The sequence below is a fragment of the Camelus dromedarius genome, chromosome 5 (assembly GCF_036321535.1).
Source record: "Camelus dromedarius isolate mCamDro1 chromosome 5, mCamDro1.pat, whole genome shotgun sequence".
NCBI classification, from domain to species: Eukaryota; Metazoa; Chordata; class Mammalia; order Artiodactyla; family Camelidae; genus Camelus; species Camelus dromedarius.
The window spans coordinates 12613658-12632079 of NC_087440.1; the positions used below are offsets into that span (position 1 = coordinate 12613658).

General features: G+C 34.6%; 1 protein-coding gene across 2 annotated transcripts in view; it reads left to right on the forward strand.

Moving 5' to 3' along the window:
• Positions 1-18422, forward strand: part of WDR72 (WD repeat domain 72) — a 191059-nt gene that overhangs the window by 102082 nt on the left and 70555 nt on the right. Inside the window, exons 15-19 of one of the 2 annotated variants that reach the window (XM_031453021.2) lie at positions 2719-3536; positions 6428-6519; positions 10509-10588; positions 15300-15368; positions 16079-16274. In XM_031453021.2, coding sequence (XP_031308881.1) covers positions 2719-3536; positions 6428-6519; positions 10509-10588; positions 15300-15368; positions 16079-16274 — 1255 coding nt within the window. The remainder of the gene's footprint in view (positions 1-2718; positions 3537-6427; positions 6520-10508; positions 10589-15299; positions 15369-16078; positions 16275-18422) is intronic. The other variant, XM_031453022.2, reaches the window with a different exon arrangement.

Sequence of the window (18422 nt, forward strand, 5' to 3'; positions counted from 1 at the left end):
CTTGAAAGATTTTTAAGTGTTCAAACAATGATGACAGGCTAGAATTATAATATTTAATCACTATAGTACATTAAAATATAACAATGGTTTATACTTATCATCTAATGAACTTGTGTCCAAATGGAAACCAACTTTGTTGTATGGTAAGTAAATGTGGGATAACATTTATGATTTAAAAATATTATAAAGCATCCAGTTGCTCCTGAGGCTTAAGGTGGCCATATTTAGGAACAGAAATTTAGGATTTTTGTTTATGGCAGTACAATGGGCCTATTGGGCTGGTGTGGGTCACAAAATAAGAAGATGAGACCAGATCAGGGAATATGTATATTGCTAGAACCATTGCTATGATTTTGACTGGCCCAGTAATTGAGGAGGTCTAGATGTTGTGGCCAAGGAAGATTAATTAGAGCTTTGAAGTGGAAGGGCACAGGAGGGTAGAACCCTGTCTTCAGCCTGCTTCATAAACCCCTAATTTGAAAGAAACCATGGCTTTAGTTTGTGTATAGGGGATTTCCTTGCTTAAGTACCCCTTCAAGGGTCGTAACTGCTCTTTGAATACATTTGAAACTCCACAGAGTTTGCAAGGCTTCAGTGTAATCTAGCTCCTGCCCTGTGTGGCTCATTCTACACTCCCATATTCTACTCTGTAGCCATCTTTACAGCACATGGTCCCTGTATACCTTCTCATTCCTTGTCCAGACATCACCCCAGGAGTCTTCGCATGTTCTTCCTTTTGCCTGGAATACTTGGCCTCCCACTTTTCTTTAGTTCATCTCTCCTTAACTTTTCAGATCTCAGTTGGTTGTCACTCCTGCTTAGTGAATCCTCCAGCCTGAGTGAGGACTTCAGACCTTCATAGTTTCCTGTACTTGTCCTTATATTGCCCTCATCCAAGCTATGTGGTTGTTGAATGTCTATAGTTCTTTCATTTTCAATGTTTATTTTTCTTTTGCCTGAATACATTGTAATGCCTCTATGCTTTCAACTGTTGATAGACATGTAGGTTGCTTCTAGCTTGGGGCAATTATGGATAAAGATGCTATATAATTTTGTCCATGTTTCTTGGTATACAACATTGATAATCCTAGAAGGAATAAATGTATAGTGTATGTATTATTTTGTATGTACTAAACATTACATAATAAAATAATGTAAGAAACTCTCTTTGCTAAATTAATAGGTAGCGAATGGTATTTTTATCTTAATTTTACTTTTTGATTACCACTGGTAGTAAACAGTTTTTTATATATTTTAATTTGAATGTTTTTATTTGTGAATTGCTATTGATGCTATTTGCCCATTTTTCAATGTGTATAGTGCTTTTTATTTTTGATTTGCAAAAATTATTTATTAATAGTTATACTAACCCTTACCTTATTGGTTAAAAAAAGTGCTTTTTAAGCTTGTCCCTATTTTGTTTTTTTAATTTTTAAACTGTTTATTTTTTAATTTTCTTTTTTTATAATTGCAAATTAAATATATCATCACAGGAAAAAGTTCCAAAAAATTAGATTTAAAAAAACCTATAAGATATAAATAAACATGATTTTAATACCCTCTTTCCAATTAACTGTTGTCAACATTTTGATAAATGTCTTGTGACTATATACACATAAATATTTATATTACTATGTATAGTGAATATATGTAACACATGTTATATTCTATATTAATATATATATATTTATATGTGTACATATATGTATATATCAATCTTTAAAATCTGTATATTCACACAGACATAGTTTTACAACAGGATTTTTTTTCTGCTTAATAGAACACATTTTTCCCAATAAATATCATTGTACACCACCATTTAGAATATTTGAATGATATTCCATTGTGTATATGTATATACACTAATTGTTCATTCAACAAATATTTATTGAGCCACTTAATAATGCTGCATAGTAGCGTTATTTTATAGGCATTGGGAACAAAGTGATACACAACACTCCCGCAAAGGTGGAGTCTGAATGATATTGGGGAAAATATACAGTAAACAAATAAACATTTCATATAGTACAAGGTAATAATTAGTACTATGAAGAAAAAAAAAGCAAGGAAGAGGCTAGAGAGTAATGGGTTGGCATGAGGGCATAGGGTACTAAAGGAAGGCCTCCTAAATGAGCAGGAACATAACTGCAGTATGGAAGCCCACTGTGCCAGTATTTAGGGCAAAAGCTTCTTAGAGAAAGAACAAATGCAAGTCCACAAGATAAGCCTTTGAAAAAAAAAAAGCAAAAGCAATTTGATACTGGTTAACATTTAGGTTACTTCCAATTATTTAACATTTTAAACAAATTTGGACAGACCCTTTTTGTTAAAAGACTTCCTAAATTTTTGCAGGTGTTCTAACTCTTGTCCTTAATTTTCATACCCACTTTTTCCCTGTTGTATATTTTCATGGGTATATTGATAGGAAGATATGAAAGTGTATCTGAAAGGACATTAATCTGATGCTATGTTACTCCATAGCCTAATTCATATTATTTTAGAGGAAATATGAAAGGAAAAAAGTTTTCAAAAATATTAGAATATAGAATGTTTAATTTAGAGTGGAATTTTTAGCTAAGGCAAAAAATTGAAATGATTTGCTTATTTGTACTGCTACTTGATAATTTCTTTTTATGCCATTTTAATATCATGGAACCTTTATAATAAAGTCACTTAAAATAAGAACTTTGACACATAATTTTTTTTTATTTCCCTTAGGTTGCTGATACCAAGTCCTTCTCAGGACCTTTTAATGTCTTGCCTGTGAAGACAAAATGGAGTAACATTGGATTTCATATCCTTCTATTTGATCTGGAAAACCTTGTTGAACTTTTGCTGCCGACTCCAATCTGTGACGTGGACCCTTCCAGTTCATTCTATGGCAGTGAGATCCTGAGAAGAGCCAAAAGCACAGTAGAGAAGAAAACATTGACACTGAAAAGAAATAAAACTGCCTGTGGTCCTCTCTCAGTGGAGGCACAAGCCCAGCCTGTCAGTGAAAGCCCAGCTCAAGGAGACAATACCATCAAATTATCAGAAGAAAATGATGGCATTAAAAGGCAGAAGAAAATAAAGAGCTCCAAAAAGATGCAGCCTAAGCAATCAAGAAAAGTCGATGCCAACCTCACAATAGACACAGCTAAATTGCTCCTATCTTGCCTTTTACCATGGGGAGTGGATAAAGAATTAGATAATCTCTGTATTAAGCATCTCAATATTTTAAAGCTTCAGGGTCCTGTTTCTTTAGGACTTGCTTCAAATGAAGATCACTTCTCATTGATGCTGCCAGGTTGGGATTTATGCAATGCTGAAGTGAAAAAAGACTATTCAAAAGTGAATTTATTTTCCAGAAAAGTTTTGGACTTGTCAAGTAAATACACTTCCACTCTTCCAAATCAGGCTGGGATGCCAAGAGGACTGGAAAATAATTCTGATTCTTTGCAAGAGTCAAACATGATAGTTTACTTATTGAGCAAACTATTTTTAGTTAATAAGTTAGTTAACATGCCTTTAGAACTGGCATGTGGAATTGACAGGTAAGACATGCCTATAGATTTTGACTATTTTTATTTTGGACATTAAAAAATTATTATTGGTTATATTTGGCTCTCTAGCCTCTCTCCCTCCTTTCCTTCCTTCCTTCCTTCTTTCCTTCCTTACTGCCTTCTGATGAAGAGTAAATATGCAGCAACTCCTTTAGCTCACAACATATTTAAGAAAATCTTTCTTTTAATTATTTGAGATTGAAGGATAATTTGGGCAATAAATTATATATTTTAAAATGTATTCATCCAACAAATATCCAATGCTCTCATTATATGAGAAGGAAAATCATAGTGCCAGATGCTGAATGATTAAATAGATAGGTAGATAGATAGATTCATACACACCTTGAAATCTATTGTTCTCTCTATGAATTAGGTATGAACAAAAAACATTTAAGTAAATACCTATGATGATATATTTCATATTCTCATCAGGGAAGGAAAAATTTGAAAATTTTGTACCTTAAATCCCACCATTTAATTTATACATTGGCATATTAAAATAGAAGTATTATCATTAATTCATTTATAGAAAGTACAGTTTAGTAATAATAGCTATTGTTTTTCGAGTGTTAAATATCTAGTAGTCGCCATGTAAGCCCTTTACATGTATGATTTCATTTCTTAAGCACAGCAAGGGCTGGGGTTTAGGTTATGATTATTTCACTCATTGTATAGATGAGGATATTGAGGCTTATAAAGAGGAAATATCAACCCCAAGATTAGTTCAGCTCCTTACAAGCTGATTCAAGGCTGACTGTCACTATAATTCCAAAGCCTGATTGCTAACCTTGACTGTGTGTTTGCCTTCTCCCACTGCTAAAATTCAGTGTAGTTTTTCATAGTCTGATATCAGAGGATTGAATTCAGTCCACCAAGTGCTTACTAAATATGTCCTTAGCACTAACTTACAGAGGAAATAAAAATAAATTTCTCATTTGGGTAGGAACTCGTTCAAGTGATAAAGATAATGCACATGAAATAAGTAGGAAACATTGAATTAGGGTAAAGGGACAAAAAGAAACATTTATAGTGTAAGTGTTACAGGTGTCAGAGCAAAGAGAATAATCAGTGTGAGACGAAACAATCAGAAAGCCTTTATAGAAGAAATACTATTTGAACTGCTCGTTGCATGGTGGTAAACGGTCCTTGACATTTCTGTTTATTGATATGAGCTCAGTTCAGCCAATATCTGTGCCAAGTACTATTATAATAATTTTCCTGCTCTCAGTGATCCTACAGCCTGGTAGCAAGTCCTATGGATTATGTAGATTCAGTGTTATGCTTCCTTCCATTACAGGGCTTTCCATTTTCTGTTTGGTGGCTCTACTCATGACAAAACAGACTAATGAATTTATGTGATTCATACACTTTCCTTTATTTTCCTCTATTTTTTCCTTCTATTCACTTAAAATACATATGTATACATTTATATAATATATAAATCCACATTTATAATTTATATTTATATATAAGATAAATATGTATTTTAATTTCAGATAGGCTTCTTTCACTTTTCTTCCTAGTACTAAGAAAATTAAATAACACCTAAAGTAAGATATAAAAATAGATTAAAAAAATCAAATTTCTTCTGTATAGCACAGGGAACTGTATTCAATATCTTGTTATAAAAATAGATTGAAAAACAAATTTCTTCTGTTTAGTACAGGGAACTATATTCAATATCTTGTAATAACCTTTAATGAAAAAGCATATAGGTGTATATATGTGTTACTGGGACATTGTGTTGTACACCAGAAATTGACACATTGTAACTGACTATACTTCAATTAAAAAAAAAGTGTTGTCAGTGGAGCCTGAAAGCCTGAGAATAAATCCTGTTGTTGTTTAGCCACATGACTGTAGACTAGTCACTTAGCCCTGCTGGGCCTTGCTTTTCCTCATGTACAAAATGAGGTGAATAGAATAGGTGATCATCAAGATTTCTTCAAATTCTTAAAAACCTGGGCTACTAACAAATTAAATTTGTTAGCCTGATCATGATCCCATAGAGCATATGAGGGACTTAGTTATTGTCCCCAGAGGTTTTCCTTCTTAGTTTGTTCCTGATTTAGAACAAAGGATATGGAGGGTATATCCGGTACCCTTTGGGGGAGATTAAGGGCTTTCAGAATGCCTACCATTAAATGGCCTTAAAATCATTGCCACACACTTAGTTAAATCTTTACAAAACTTTTTATCAAAACAAATTATTGAATGGAGGTTTCAGGATTAGAGACTGCTTCCCTAAATAAGTTGTTTCAGATTTGATCTGCTGTTGGAGAATGTGTGTCATTTTTCAGGAAGTCAAAATAATGTGTATTGGATTTGTCACACCAAACCCTTCCAACAAAATTGGCCATTCTCCTAACATTTCACTGTGGTTGTGAAGGTCGAGAAATCTTTGTACGCTTGACAAGTGAGTGCATGACGTAACTAAATTTTAAGAGCTATCTGCCTATGAGAATATCCTTGGACAGTATCTGAAATTTCCTCTCATTGAATCTGTGGACTAGGGAAAAGCCTCCCTTCATCAAGTCCTGATAGAACCTGGGGATAATTTTTTGGCAGATATAAACATAATAGGATTCAAAAATTTATTGCATTAGCCACAGATCATATGACCTAAAGTAGCAAGGCTCCTCCAGTAAGTGTTTCACAAGATGATTCTAGTAAACTAAGATTCACAATTCAATTGGGATTAGGGTTTTAGGTAAGCCAAAGTGGGGAGACAAGATTCACGAAAGAGATTAATGTCAAAGGCATTGCTGTAATGTGTTCAGCTCCCAAATTTGAAGTGGTCATGCACTTATACCTTCAATTTATTACTCAAAATATTTTTATACATCTTTAATAATACCCTTTAAATCTTTTTTCAACAGTTCTTTCAAAGTGGAGTCTGTGCACAACAAGATGAAAAGTCCTGGGAATGATATTTCGAATATTTCAAGCTTCTACGGTTATTTACGAAATGGTAAAGGAGTTACAGATACAGTCTAATTTTTTTCTTCTATGAAATAAAAGTGCTATAATAGGCTAGCACTCCACAGTTTGGGATGAGAAGTGTGCATATTTATTGTTTGATTTAATCTGCATTTCTCATGGTTAGAGTTTTGTATTATGTATGTCCATATTTGAAATATATTAAAAATTTTATTATTAAAATAAATACCTTATAAGACATGAAATATGGTGGATTTCATCAAATTATCTTTGAAATACCTGAAAGTCTGAATGAAATTTTTAAGCAAAGGAAACATTTAATTAAATTAAATATTTAATTAGCTTAGGGCCATAATGTAATTAATACTAAATTAAGGTCACATGTAATTTATGGGGACGTTTACCACCTCAATATCTTTATTACCAAATAACTGATTATTAATTAGGGGATTTTACAGCTATTTCAGAAGGTTATATAATGGTCCCTGAATTCTTCTTGGTAACAAGCTTGGTGTTTAGATTTTCTTTTGACACCAAATGGTAAATACCTTTCCAAAACCTGCTTCTCCAAATTTTTGACGTGTCAGTAAACGGCAATTCTAGCCTTCCAGTTATTCAGACCAAGAACTTTAATGTTATTTTGACTTTCCCCTTTTTCTCATATGCCACATCTAATCTTTTAGTAATTACATTGGTTCTACCTTCAGAATATATCCCAGATTCTGACTCCTTCTCCAGCACCTACACAGCTAACCCCCTGGTGAGCCTTTATCCCCTTTTTCCTGGACACAGAAGCCTCTTAACTACACCTCTGCTCCTATTTTTGCTTCTTACATTCTGTTCCCAACAAAACAGCCAGAGTAATCTACTTGAAACTAAGTCAGAACCTCATGCTACTACTAAAAACCTTTCAGTGGCTTCTTTTTCACCCTGAATAAGATCTATAGCCCTTAGGGTAGCTCACAAGGCCCTGTATAACCAGGCTGCTCTACCCATGTCATCGCACACACACCCCCACCTGACCTCATCTCTTTGAACTCATCCCCTGCTTCACTGGTTCCATCTACACTGGCCTTCTTAACTCTTACCCAAGCACGCAGGCAAGGTTTAGGGTCTTTGCACTGGTTGTTCCCTCTGCTTGAAATGCCCTTTCTCCAGGTTCTGCGGAAGTCAACCTGCTGCTCCTCCCCTCCATCCTCCATCCTTCATTTCCTCCTCAAATGCCATTCTATCAGTGAGGCCACCCTCTCTTCTGCCCAGTACACCTTACCCCCTTCCCTGTTTTACTGTTTACATAATCCTTTACACTATCTGACATACTGTATATATCATTTTTTTCATTTGCCCTCTACCTCCTGCTACTCAAATGTAAGCTCCAGGGAGGTTATTGTTTTTTTAAGGACAGTTTTATTCACCATTGTGTCCCCAGTTCCTAGAACAATACCTGCAAGGAATTAAGCAAATACTTTTGGATTAATGGATGAATAGAAAATAGAACAACGGTTTTGGAGATAAACCGCTGAGGCTCAAGATCCAGTTCTGCCACTTACTACTTATGTAGCTTTGAATGTATCTTTTATTCCTTTAAAAGCCATTTTTACGACATTTGTAAAATGGGAATAATATTCCAGACTTGATGTGTATGTTGCTCCCAAAGTTGTGCAGTATATGATCAATACATTGGGATGACCTGAACAACAGTGCAAGTGGCTCTCTCGGGGCTCTTGAAAAGAAAATTCAGGATATTTTAAAGTAAGAGTTTATTAGTAGCATCGTAGTATGACCAAAGAATTATGCCAGTGACTTTACTAGATGTTATCTCAACTAATATAGAAACAATGCTATATGGTAGGAAGATCTCTGTTTTTCCCTTAGGAAAATTGGGGCTCAGAGAAGTTAGATGACTCACTTATAGTCAACCAGCTGGCAAACTGAAGGGCCAGGGTTCCAGCCCAACTCTGTCTAATTCCAAACTCCTAGCTTTTTCCACTATGTCAGGCCACTTCTCACATTTATGATCACAAGTCATGTTCCCTATGACCCAGTCTGGATTGCCTGCCTTCTCCTTAGGTGGTAGCCCTTATTGGGGTTATTACCCTAATTTTTATTTTTTATAACACTGGGGAAGAGACTAGAATTTAAGGTGTATTATGAGTGGTTTCTGCAGAGACCTGGGGATTTGCCAACCAGAGCCAAGGAGGTCCCAGTTTTTCCTATGACTGTCCCAACCAAAGCAGCCTGAGCAACTAATGTTATTACTGAACAGTCTCCCTGATGTTTAGAGGCAGCCTTTATAGCATTTAAAATTCAGTTAGGTACTAAGGAAACGTGGTTTTACGTTTTAATAATCGGAAGAGGTGAAGGGAAAGGAGGAATTCACTTCATGCTATTAATTCTACAAAGTCTAAGCCTGAGGAATAAAATAATACTCTGAGGTGCTCATTCTGTGAAGGGTTGACAGGCACCAATACCCACTTCCATCATCAGAATTGATGGCTAAGTATATTGGTAAGCCTTGGATGTTTTCTTTTTATCTTTCCCCCTGAAGTTGTAATTAATTCTTTTAACTCACTGACATTGCCAAGAAAAGTTGGCTCTCATTTCCATCTCATATTAAAATTTTAACATCACATTAAAGTGTGCTGTGAAGTACCCCATGATGCCAGTAAGTAGTTACAGTTGAGACCAATACTTCGCTTTGATGGTGGAGTCACAAGGTCAACAAAACGAGAGAGGGAGAAAGGAAAGAGATCAAAAGGAAATTTTCTCTTACCTGCTGTGCTTATGAAGAAGTGGAAAATACGACTTCAAACTCATAGTGCTCTGTCTTACTTGCACGTTTTATGCACTGTTCTTGGTCATTTCAAATTCACATCATATGTTCCATCAGGAAAAAATAATAATATTAATAATGAGTCAGAAGTTTCCTATATATTTCTTTCATGTTCTCAGTTTGCATTATATCAATACCTTCTATTACACCTCCCTTGATCACTAATGTGAGATATATATAAATACACACACACATATATATTAATATATAAAATGGTAATTCAGTGGAAAGCATATTGGAATAATACTAATTTAAATAGTTGAGCCAGGATTTCAAACATATATTAATACATTAATTTAAATAGACAATTATAGCAATTTTCCCTCCAGCACAAGCTTTCATCATTCCTCCTTATCTCACTCCTGGATCTGGCACCTAGATAATACACTTTAGCCATCAGAAAGCCTTAATTCATCGATTTTTTCATTTGGATGATAATATGTACATTTTCAATTAATGAAAAGGTACTTATTAAGTGCTTTTTTGTGTAGGGAACTGTCGGACGCTTTATGGATCAATTTAAATAAACCAAGCCATAGCTCACTCTTAAAATTTCACAGTGAACATTAGGGCAAATAGATAGAAAGGACATTCAAGAGGGCAAACTTAAAAGAAACAATACATAACAAAATGAGTTAAATTAAAACATAAGTGCTATACCTATTGATCAGAGTAGTATGGCTGGGCAAGAACGAATCAAAGGAAGTCTTTTATAGGATTTTCTGTGTGATAGATATTGATTTATGGCAAGGTAGATTTTCAGGAATTGTACGAGGAAGGAGTTATAAAATTCAGTGATCTGTTTTTTGGGGGAATGTTAGTCATTGCATTTTGTTGGCAAAAATATGGAGATGGGTTTAAGGTATAAAGATGAATTTCATTTGATGTGAATATGTATTAGTATAATTGTTAGAAATACATATAAATTAGTCAGTGTTTCCTGAATCTGGCTATGTATGAAAATGATCCGAGGTACTTTTAGAAAATATTAATGCCTGCCCCACCCTCACCCTGGGGCCTATTAAATCAGAATTACTGCAAGATTGAACCTGGGCTTTGGTGTTTGTAGGAGGGCGGGGTGGGGAAAGCTCCATGGGTGATTCTACTGTGCAGCCAGAGTTGAAAATCATTGGGTTGCATCTGTGTTTAACAGTCTCAAGATATAAATGTGTTCTGTGTATTTCTAGGTAAGAGTGAATCCCATCTACCTGAAGCTGATGTTTCACTTTTGAAACTAATTTCCTGTTGGAGAGACCAGTATGTCCAGGTACGATACAGTTCATGTTCTTGAAGGCACTGGAAGAGTTCCTGGCAGCTGTGGTTTATTCATATTCATACTCATATTCTCTTGTACCTGAGAGTACAGGTAAGGAGGAACTCCTGTCTTTGCATAATGTTTTCTTCCAGAGTATTTCATTAGGACTAATAGGACTAATGCAGAGACTAATAATGAGGGAAAAGTAGAAAATAACATACACAAGGATGCACCAAGTTAGAGGCTGTGAACAGGGGGAGCAGAGGGATGGGTATTTATGTTGTTACAGGTAACTTATTGCCCACTGAGGTTTAAGCTGGTGGCAGAAATGTCTATTATTTGATTTCAAATTGTATCATGATGTAAAGGTCCCTAAGCTTAAGAATTTGGTAGGTGTAATTAGAAATCATTTTCTATCCTGAGAATGCTTCCTATGTGGGCTGATCTAGAAAGCTGGTTTCCTCAATGTTCAACTTAAGTTCTTCTTCCTCTTTTAAGGGTTTTTTGTGTCCTAAAAGCTAACTGGGTCGTTGTGTACATTGTACAGAAATATCTGTGCGTTGATGAGATGCCTATTTGTTGGAACTTTATTCTTCTTTGTGAGCTTCGTAAATGTCAAATTTGCAGGACAAGAATAGCGATCACTCCAGTTACAAATGGTTATTCTTGGTTACAGGAAAACAAAGAAAGCTAACTCAGAACAAAACCAAATAAACACAGTTGGGACCATTATTAAAACCATGGCCTACCTAATCCCTTCCCTCATCATTCTCCCAAGTTGGCACATTGAACTTTTTATGTCTGCTGCAGAACCTTACTCTTCTCTCAGGCTGGAATTCTCATTTTTCCATTCATCATTTAGGTCTTTGCTCAAAAGCCAACTCTTCAGAGAAGTCTTCCCTGATCACTCCTTCTAACATGGACACTGCACCTTCCCTTCCCCCGTGCTCTAGTCACCATCACATTACCCATTTGATTTTCTTTGTCCTGTTTCCTTTTAATGGAAATTATACCATTTGCTTTTTTGCTTGCTTCTCTTCTGTCTTCTCACTGTTATTATAGAAGCTTGCTGAGAGCAGGGACTTTGTCTCACTCATTCCTTGCACAGAAGCCAGTCAATAAATATTTAATAAATGACTGAATAGCTATTCTAAATGCCTCTGCAATAATCAAATATTTGTATATGTTGACTTTTTCAGCAGATTAGCAATCACGCTGAAGAGTCTCTATTAAACGTGGGACTTTTTTCCCCAGTACCCAAAGAATTTCTCAATGGGAGAATAAATTCTGAAGGAAAAGAATTCAAAGAACATTTATCCTGAATTGCTCTAACTAAAGATCTTTTGTAGTTGCTCATTTGACCTTCAAATAAATTTTAATGTGGTTTGGATATGTTTGGACTAATGGACCTTTAAGGTTCTATGATTCTATGACCTTGTGTAAAATGCTAGCAGCAGAGCAGATATTACCAAAACGTTTATTATTTGCTCTGTATGAAGTTTAAGCTTCAAAGTTCTCTTCTCATTTGATGAGATCAATAATCCTGGAAGATAGGTTTAACTTGTTGATTATTTTCCTCGTGCGTAAGATGGCGATGAGAATTCCTGGGGCCTTCAGGAAAAACAGTGGCTCTTGCAAGTGTCCGTAGAAATTCTTCATTAACCAATCCTCACATTCCTTATAAAGCTGTTCATTTAAGCAGTTAGTCGAATCATGTTAACTTGAATCCATTTTTAATGTATTTTAGGAACACTAGATGGTAATAGAATGATTTTGTAAAACAGCAAAATCCTATTTCAGATATTGAAGGGGGGGTAACTGTAAGGATGTAAAAATGAGGGTAAGAATGAGTTAATTTTGCAGAAGAATGAGTTTGTCTAGAGATTATCTCTTTTGCTTCTCACACATGAAATATACCCAACATAGAAATAAATGCTGGGAGGGGAGGAGGGTATAGCTCAAGTGGTAGAGCACATGCTTAGCATATACAAGGTCCTGGGTTCAATCCCCAGTACCTCCTCCAAAAATAAATAAAGTTAATTACCTCCTCCCACAAAAATAAAATAATAAGTAATAAAATAATTTTTTAAAAAAGAAAGAAATGCTGGGAAAGCAACAGCAAATTTTGGGGTTGCTAATTTGAATGTTTCTGAAGCAGCACTGAAGGTCATCGGTTTTTATAATCTAACACCAGTGGTTAAAAATCTTGACATCCAGGCCTCCGGGGAGAAGTGTTGCTTTTCTAGGAGATGATGCAAAGACACAAAAGGCTAGTGTGAGCCTAAGTGTTGCGAAATTGCTTTTATACCAGAAAATCTGGACACTGAAACCACAAGCAGGCCACGGGGGCTCCTATGAGTCTCCATAATGCTCTGTGCTATTGTACAATACTTTGCTGTTTCAAGGTGTAGGTAGAAAAGCATTAAACTTTTTACCTTGCTATGGCACAGTACTACTTCTAGTAATAAGTATATGGCCCAGAGGTGACTGTCTTTTCCTAGCCAATGGATTTTTAAACCTTATTTTAATCTCTGCACATTCCTTCATAAGAGCGTAATACTTTGCATATCTGTCTTTTCAGGAAAACTATACATGCATTTGGAAGACAGCTTTATAGCTACACTGCTTTTAATTCTAGCTCAATATTAAAACCACGAAGTTATATAAAATAGTGCCTACAGATTTTATATTTTATTGGGAAGAATTCTATGCCTACTACCTATCTACAAAATTTATCTACTATATTTATGTGCTAGAGAGACTCAAGTATTGACAGTCAGAAATTATCATAAATTTTACTTCCCATAGTGTATATTTTTAAAATATATAGAATCTATTTCAATCCTATTAGCATAGTTTTAGTGCCTACTGTATGCCAATACTATGAAAACATTATTATACGTTTATATAAGTTGTATCATTTTGCTGAGTATTGATTTCGCACTGAGCATAAAGTGTATATTTTGAGTTTGTTTCCAATTGAGTATGTGCCATTCTGTATTCATTTTTGGCTTTGTGGCTCTGAGTATCCTGCTTACTATAGTTAATATGTTTTATCCTGCTATTTCTGCTTTGTCTTATTTTTAATAATACTCATATTAGTTATTCTTGCATTATGCATTTATAGTGACAAATATGTCAAAAAAATTCCAAAATTTAAGTTAAAAAATATGGTCATGATATATAAATCTAATAATTAGACATGTTAATTGAAGTTGCATAAATCCCAGTATATTTTTAAGAAAGAATGTTGATCCAGGTTGTTATAGAATATTCTGTATACAGTATATAGAATATGTCTAGTAGATAGGGGATACTCTAAATCACAGTTGTGGGTAGCTCCTTAGAGATGATAATCATCCCAGGGTGAGAGGGCAGCCATAATCCCGTGGGGACATAAGGACAAACTGCCCATTCTGAAGGATATACCATAGTCTGGATATATTACAAGTCTGAGAATATCCTCCAATATCTTCCTGATTTTTATAGGTATGGACAGAAGCAAGTTCCATGCAAGTTCTGTGACTGACAGCTTTCATTCTAGCCTCTCTTGGCATCACAGACTTTGTTTTATCTGGCAGGATATGAAGTCCCAGAGTAGTATGTGACCTGTCAAAAGTTGCATTTATAGTAACTGTCATAATCGGATCAGAAATTTGGGCCTTCTCATTTCAGATTCACAGCTCCTTCTACAACATTATCCACATCTTGGAAGCTATGGTATCAAATAAAATGTGTGACACAATTAAAATGAAATAAACTGAGTGATGTGAAATTGTCCATGAATAACTAATACAGTTTTTCCCATCATAATATCTACATGATAAGCATGGTTCACTTATGAACCATGGTGATCTAGAAGAGTATATGTTAGTAGATATCATATCTAATAGTAAATATAGTTTTAGCAATGTTAATAGAAACATTTCAATGAAACATTCAACATAATTGAATCTCAGGATATGGTAGATATTAATAAGCATGATTCATCAGTATCATGATGTCTAGAATTATATGGTATTTATTCCAATTTATTCCAAATACCATATGGTATATAGTAATTACATATTCATGGTATGCAATAGCTATCACAGTTTTGAGTCTCTCATCACATAATATGCATGAGTAAGCATTATGTACCTGTATTGTGACAGGCATTACTGGATTTGGTATGCAATAGTAAAATCACATTATTCATTAGCCATTTTTTTTTTCACAACCTAGCCAAACATTTCAGTGGACAAGAGCAGGAGGATGATCAGTGATCAGGAAGCTACTCTGATCCTTCTAGGAAGCTCCCTATATTTAAAGCTCAGGTGTGCAGTTCCTTCGGCCCCTGTAGTTCATCGAGCATCTGCCATCAGCATAAGTTCTCTGAGTGTCCCTGGAGCCTAAAGCTTTCATAAGCTACCATGACACAAAAAAGAGACCAAAAAAATATTTAGATGAATACTTATTCTGTTTCTGGCATCAGTCTCAGTTGGTGTTGTCCCAAAGCTCTAGCTCTAGGCATCCTATGGATAGACTGGGGATAAGGCAGAGGGGACGGGGCAATTATGGAACATGAGTCATCTTGACAGAGGACAGGCTTTTGAAGGGAAAGGAGCAGTCATTGGAACATGGCTATATGAAATGTTTAACTGTCATCCAGAGACAGATAATGGAAAGGTGTCCCAAGTTCACCTAGATTAGCAGTGCCCTTCATTTTCTCTCACCAATTCAGGTCTTGGTTTTCCTTGAACGCTGCCTAACTCTTGGACCTTTCCTCATTTCTTACCAGGAAGAAGCTAAGGTACTGTCACTGGCTTTTTATTGAGGTATAAGAGTATAGAACCTTTGGAGGACATATACTACTAAAGATGTAGAATGTCCACCATGTCTGTGTGCAACTTGGGATGCCACACCCCAGGTTCTTCATTTTTAAAATGAAAATACTGTATTAGATGTTCTGTGGTAAGCATCCCCCCACCCCACCCCCCAACCACAGGCCCTTGACTGGGCACGGACACTAATCTGAAGGCAGGCTCTGTTAGTATTTTAAGACACATCAAACCATATACACATACACACAATTTAGTGAGACTTACTATTAAAGTCTTTAACTTTCTGTATTAAACCCAGTTTAAATCAAGTGTTTTTAGCTAAATAGTGCTTTAGAGCTAGACATTGTTTGGGGAGCTAATCTTGTCTTCAAGAGCAATGTGATACATTCAAATTATCTTCTGGTGGAAATGAAAATATTTTATGAGAAAGAATTGAGAACTCCTTTCAACTTTCCTTTTATAATCTCTTGAGGTTTTTAAAAGACAAATATGATGATTTGGGTGCCAGTTCACAGTAACTGTGTTTCAATTGTTTTAGATGCTAATTCTAACAGAATGGAGCATTACAATTTATGTGAAATCTATTCAAATCAAAATTCCAGGCTTTGGGTTTTGTGTAAGATCCCAAGCATTTATGATAATACTAAAAATAATTCATTAAAAAAAAAAAACTTTACAGGTAACTGAAGCAATACAAGCTGTTCTCTTGGCGGAAGTTCAACAGCACATGAAGACTTTAAGAAAGACACCAGTCAACAGTGAAGCAGTGTCCCTGGCAGAGAATGGTGACTATGAGATGATGCAGATTCTGCCAAGGATGGAATGGGCCAAGGAGCCAGAGTTACAGTGTATTACAGACACTTTGCCTCTGAAAAGTAAGTGCAAAATTTATTGATATGCTCTTTCATCAGAACTTTTTCTACTGCTTGGAACGTGTTGAGAATATGAGTTCACAATATATCATTTCTGCAGAAATCAAGCCAAGTGCCCTGTTTCTGACCTATTCTACTATCAATTTCCTCATAATTGTCAAGTTTCTAAATCTAAATTATGTTATAGTTAATACAAAATTCTGCAGAATAAAAATGTATATTATTTATAAAAATGTTTTAAGTCAGTAAAAAGGAAAACAGAATTAATAATAGCTTAATGGAAAATACACGAAAAGGATATCCTGATAATAATGGTCCTAAAATTTGTTTTCATTTGATACCAATGATAATAGCCATGTGCTAGGTTTTTTTTTTTTTCTTTTCTGGGAATAAGAAATGTAGTAAAAACTAAAATTAAACTGTTTTATACTCGTACCACTTGATTCTTTCTATAACAAATTTTATTATTGTAACTATAATCATAGTGTTTATGGTTTATGACTAGCAAGTGAATCTAAATTTCTGCTATTAGCTGGGACTTAAAAATTTAAAAAGGTAAAAAAATTAAGTAAAAATTTGATTCTCAACTTTATAGTAAGTTTTAATGAACAAAAATATTTATATACGATTAAATATATATTTGCCAGGAAAACGTTACAAATTTACATATTTCAGGCTGTTAAGAATAGTTAGGTACTTCTTTTAGCCCTTGAAAAAGATTTGATTTGTAACTCAGAAAAATGTTGCTATATTTAAAATGCTAAATCATAAAACAGGTGTCATTCTAAAAATGTATTATATTTATTTCTCCTTATTATTTTTACAAAGTCACTGTTTGAGAGCATTGTGTAGTGAGAGATGATCCATAGTAGGAAAAGGCTTTTTCAATGAAAGCCAAAGATCAAAATAGAGAGAGTATTTCCTAACACCAAGACAATCACTGAGGCTGGTCAATTCAGTAAGTAATTTGTTAATGCTTGATGGTGATTTCAAGTCACTTATTTGTTTTTTGTCCAGAAATTAGCTTTAATTATCTGGTAAATTCACTCTCTTGAAGGAGCTCCTTTTTGATCATATCACATAATTGTAGTTGTACTACAACTTTCAAGCAAGAAGCAGAAGAATTTCTTATTAATTAATTTTCCATGACTGCATTTAAGTTCTTGATTCATTTGGAGAGGCACCCATGGCGTCATTTAATAAGTTATTTCCAACTCTCCAAAAACAGCTAGTGCTGTTCATCATGTGTTAACTCTCATTAGATGGTATTTCTGTGCCTTCTCCCTAAACTTTAGTGTCTAATTTATCCATTGGTCTGTAGCCTTCAATTCTGGGTGAGAAATTCATGGCAGGATATTAAGGTGAAACTTTTTAAGAGTTTTGCTATCACTTGGCTTCCCCATTATTTGAAATTTCACTAGTTCTGTCCTCAGTTAATTCTTGGGTATAAGAATTATTAATACTATGGAACTGAGTCTTACTATGACTAAAGATATCTGAATCTTAATAGATATTATCTACCTTTTGATCATCATTGAGTGATCCTTTGCCAGTGTTAAAAGAAAATTTAGGGTTAGTTTGTAATAAGAATTTGAACACAAAAATATTAAAGGTACTTGTATGTTGGTGGATGGAACCTAGAATATTTTATTTAAAATAAATACAACATAGTCACAAAGTGATGAGCATATATTTTCCTGGGAAATATTCTCTGCAGGAAAATATTAACTGCAATTAAATAGGAAGCAGATAAGAAGCACTGAAGAGGAAAATTTCCAAGCAATATTATATCGGATGTTAACATTGCTATTACAGTGGTATATACTGCTTTAGTTGATGGAATTTTTAAAAATAAGTAAGTAAAAGGCTATATTGTTTATTTCAAGTGTCCTGATTCAAAGGTTAAGAAGATACTGTAGATAGTTTTCATCTGGTATGATTATTACTCAAGTTTTACAGGCAGATTTACTTAGCCCCAGCATCACTGCAACATACATCATTTTATCAAATATTCTTATGATAAATGGTTTATGTTGTTTAATTTTATCAGGTCCTTGCTCGTTTTTTCCTGTGTAAGCTCCCCATTCCCCCTACCTTTTTTATCCCCCTAATTTCTTTTATTCTTTCTAGTTTCTTGATTTCTTGATGCAT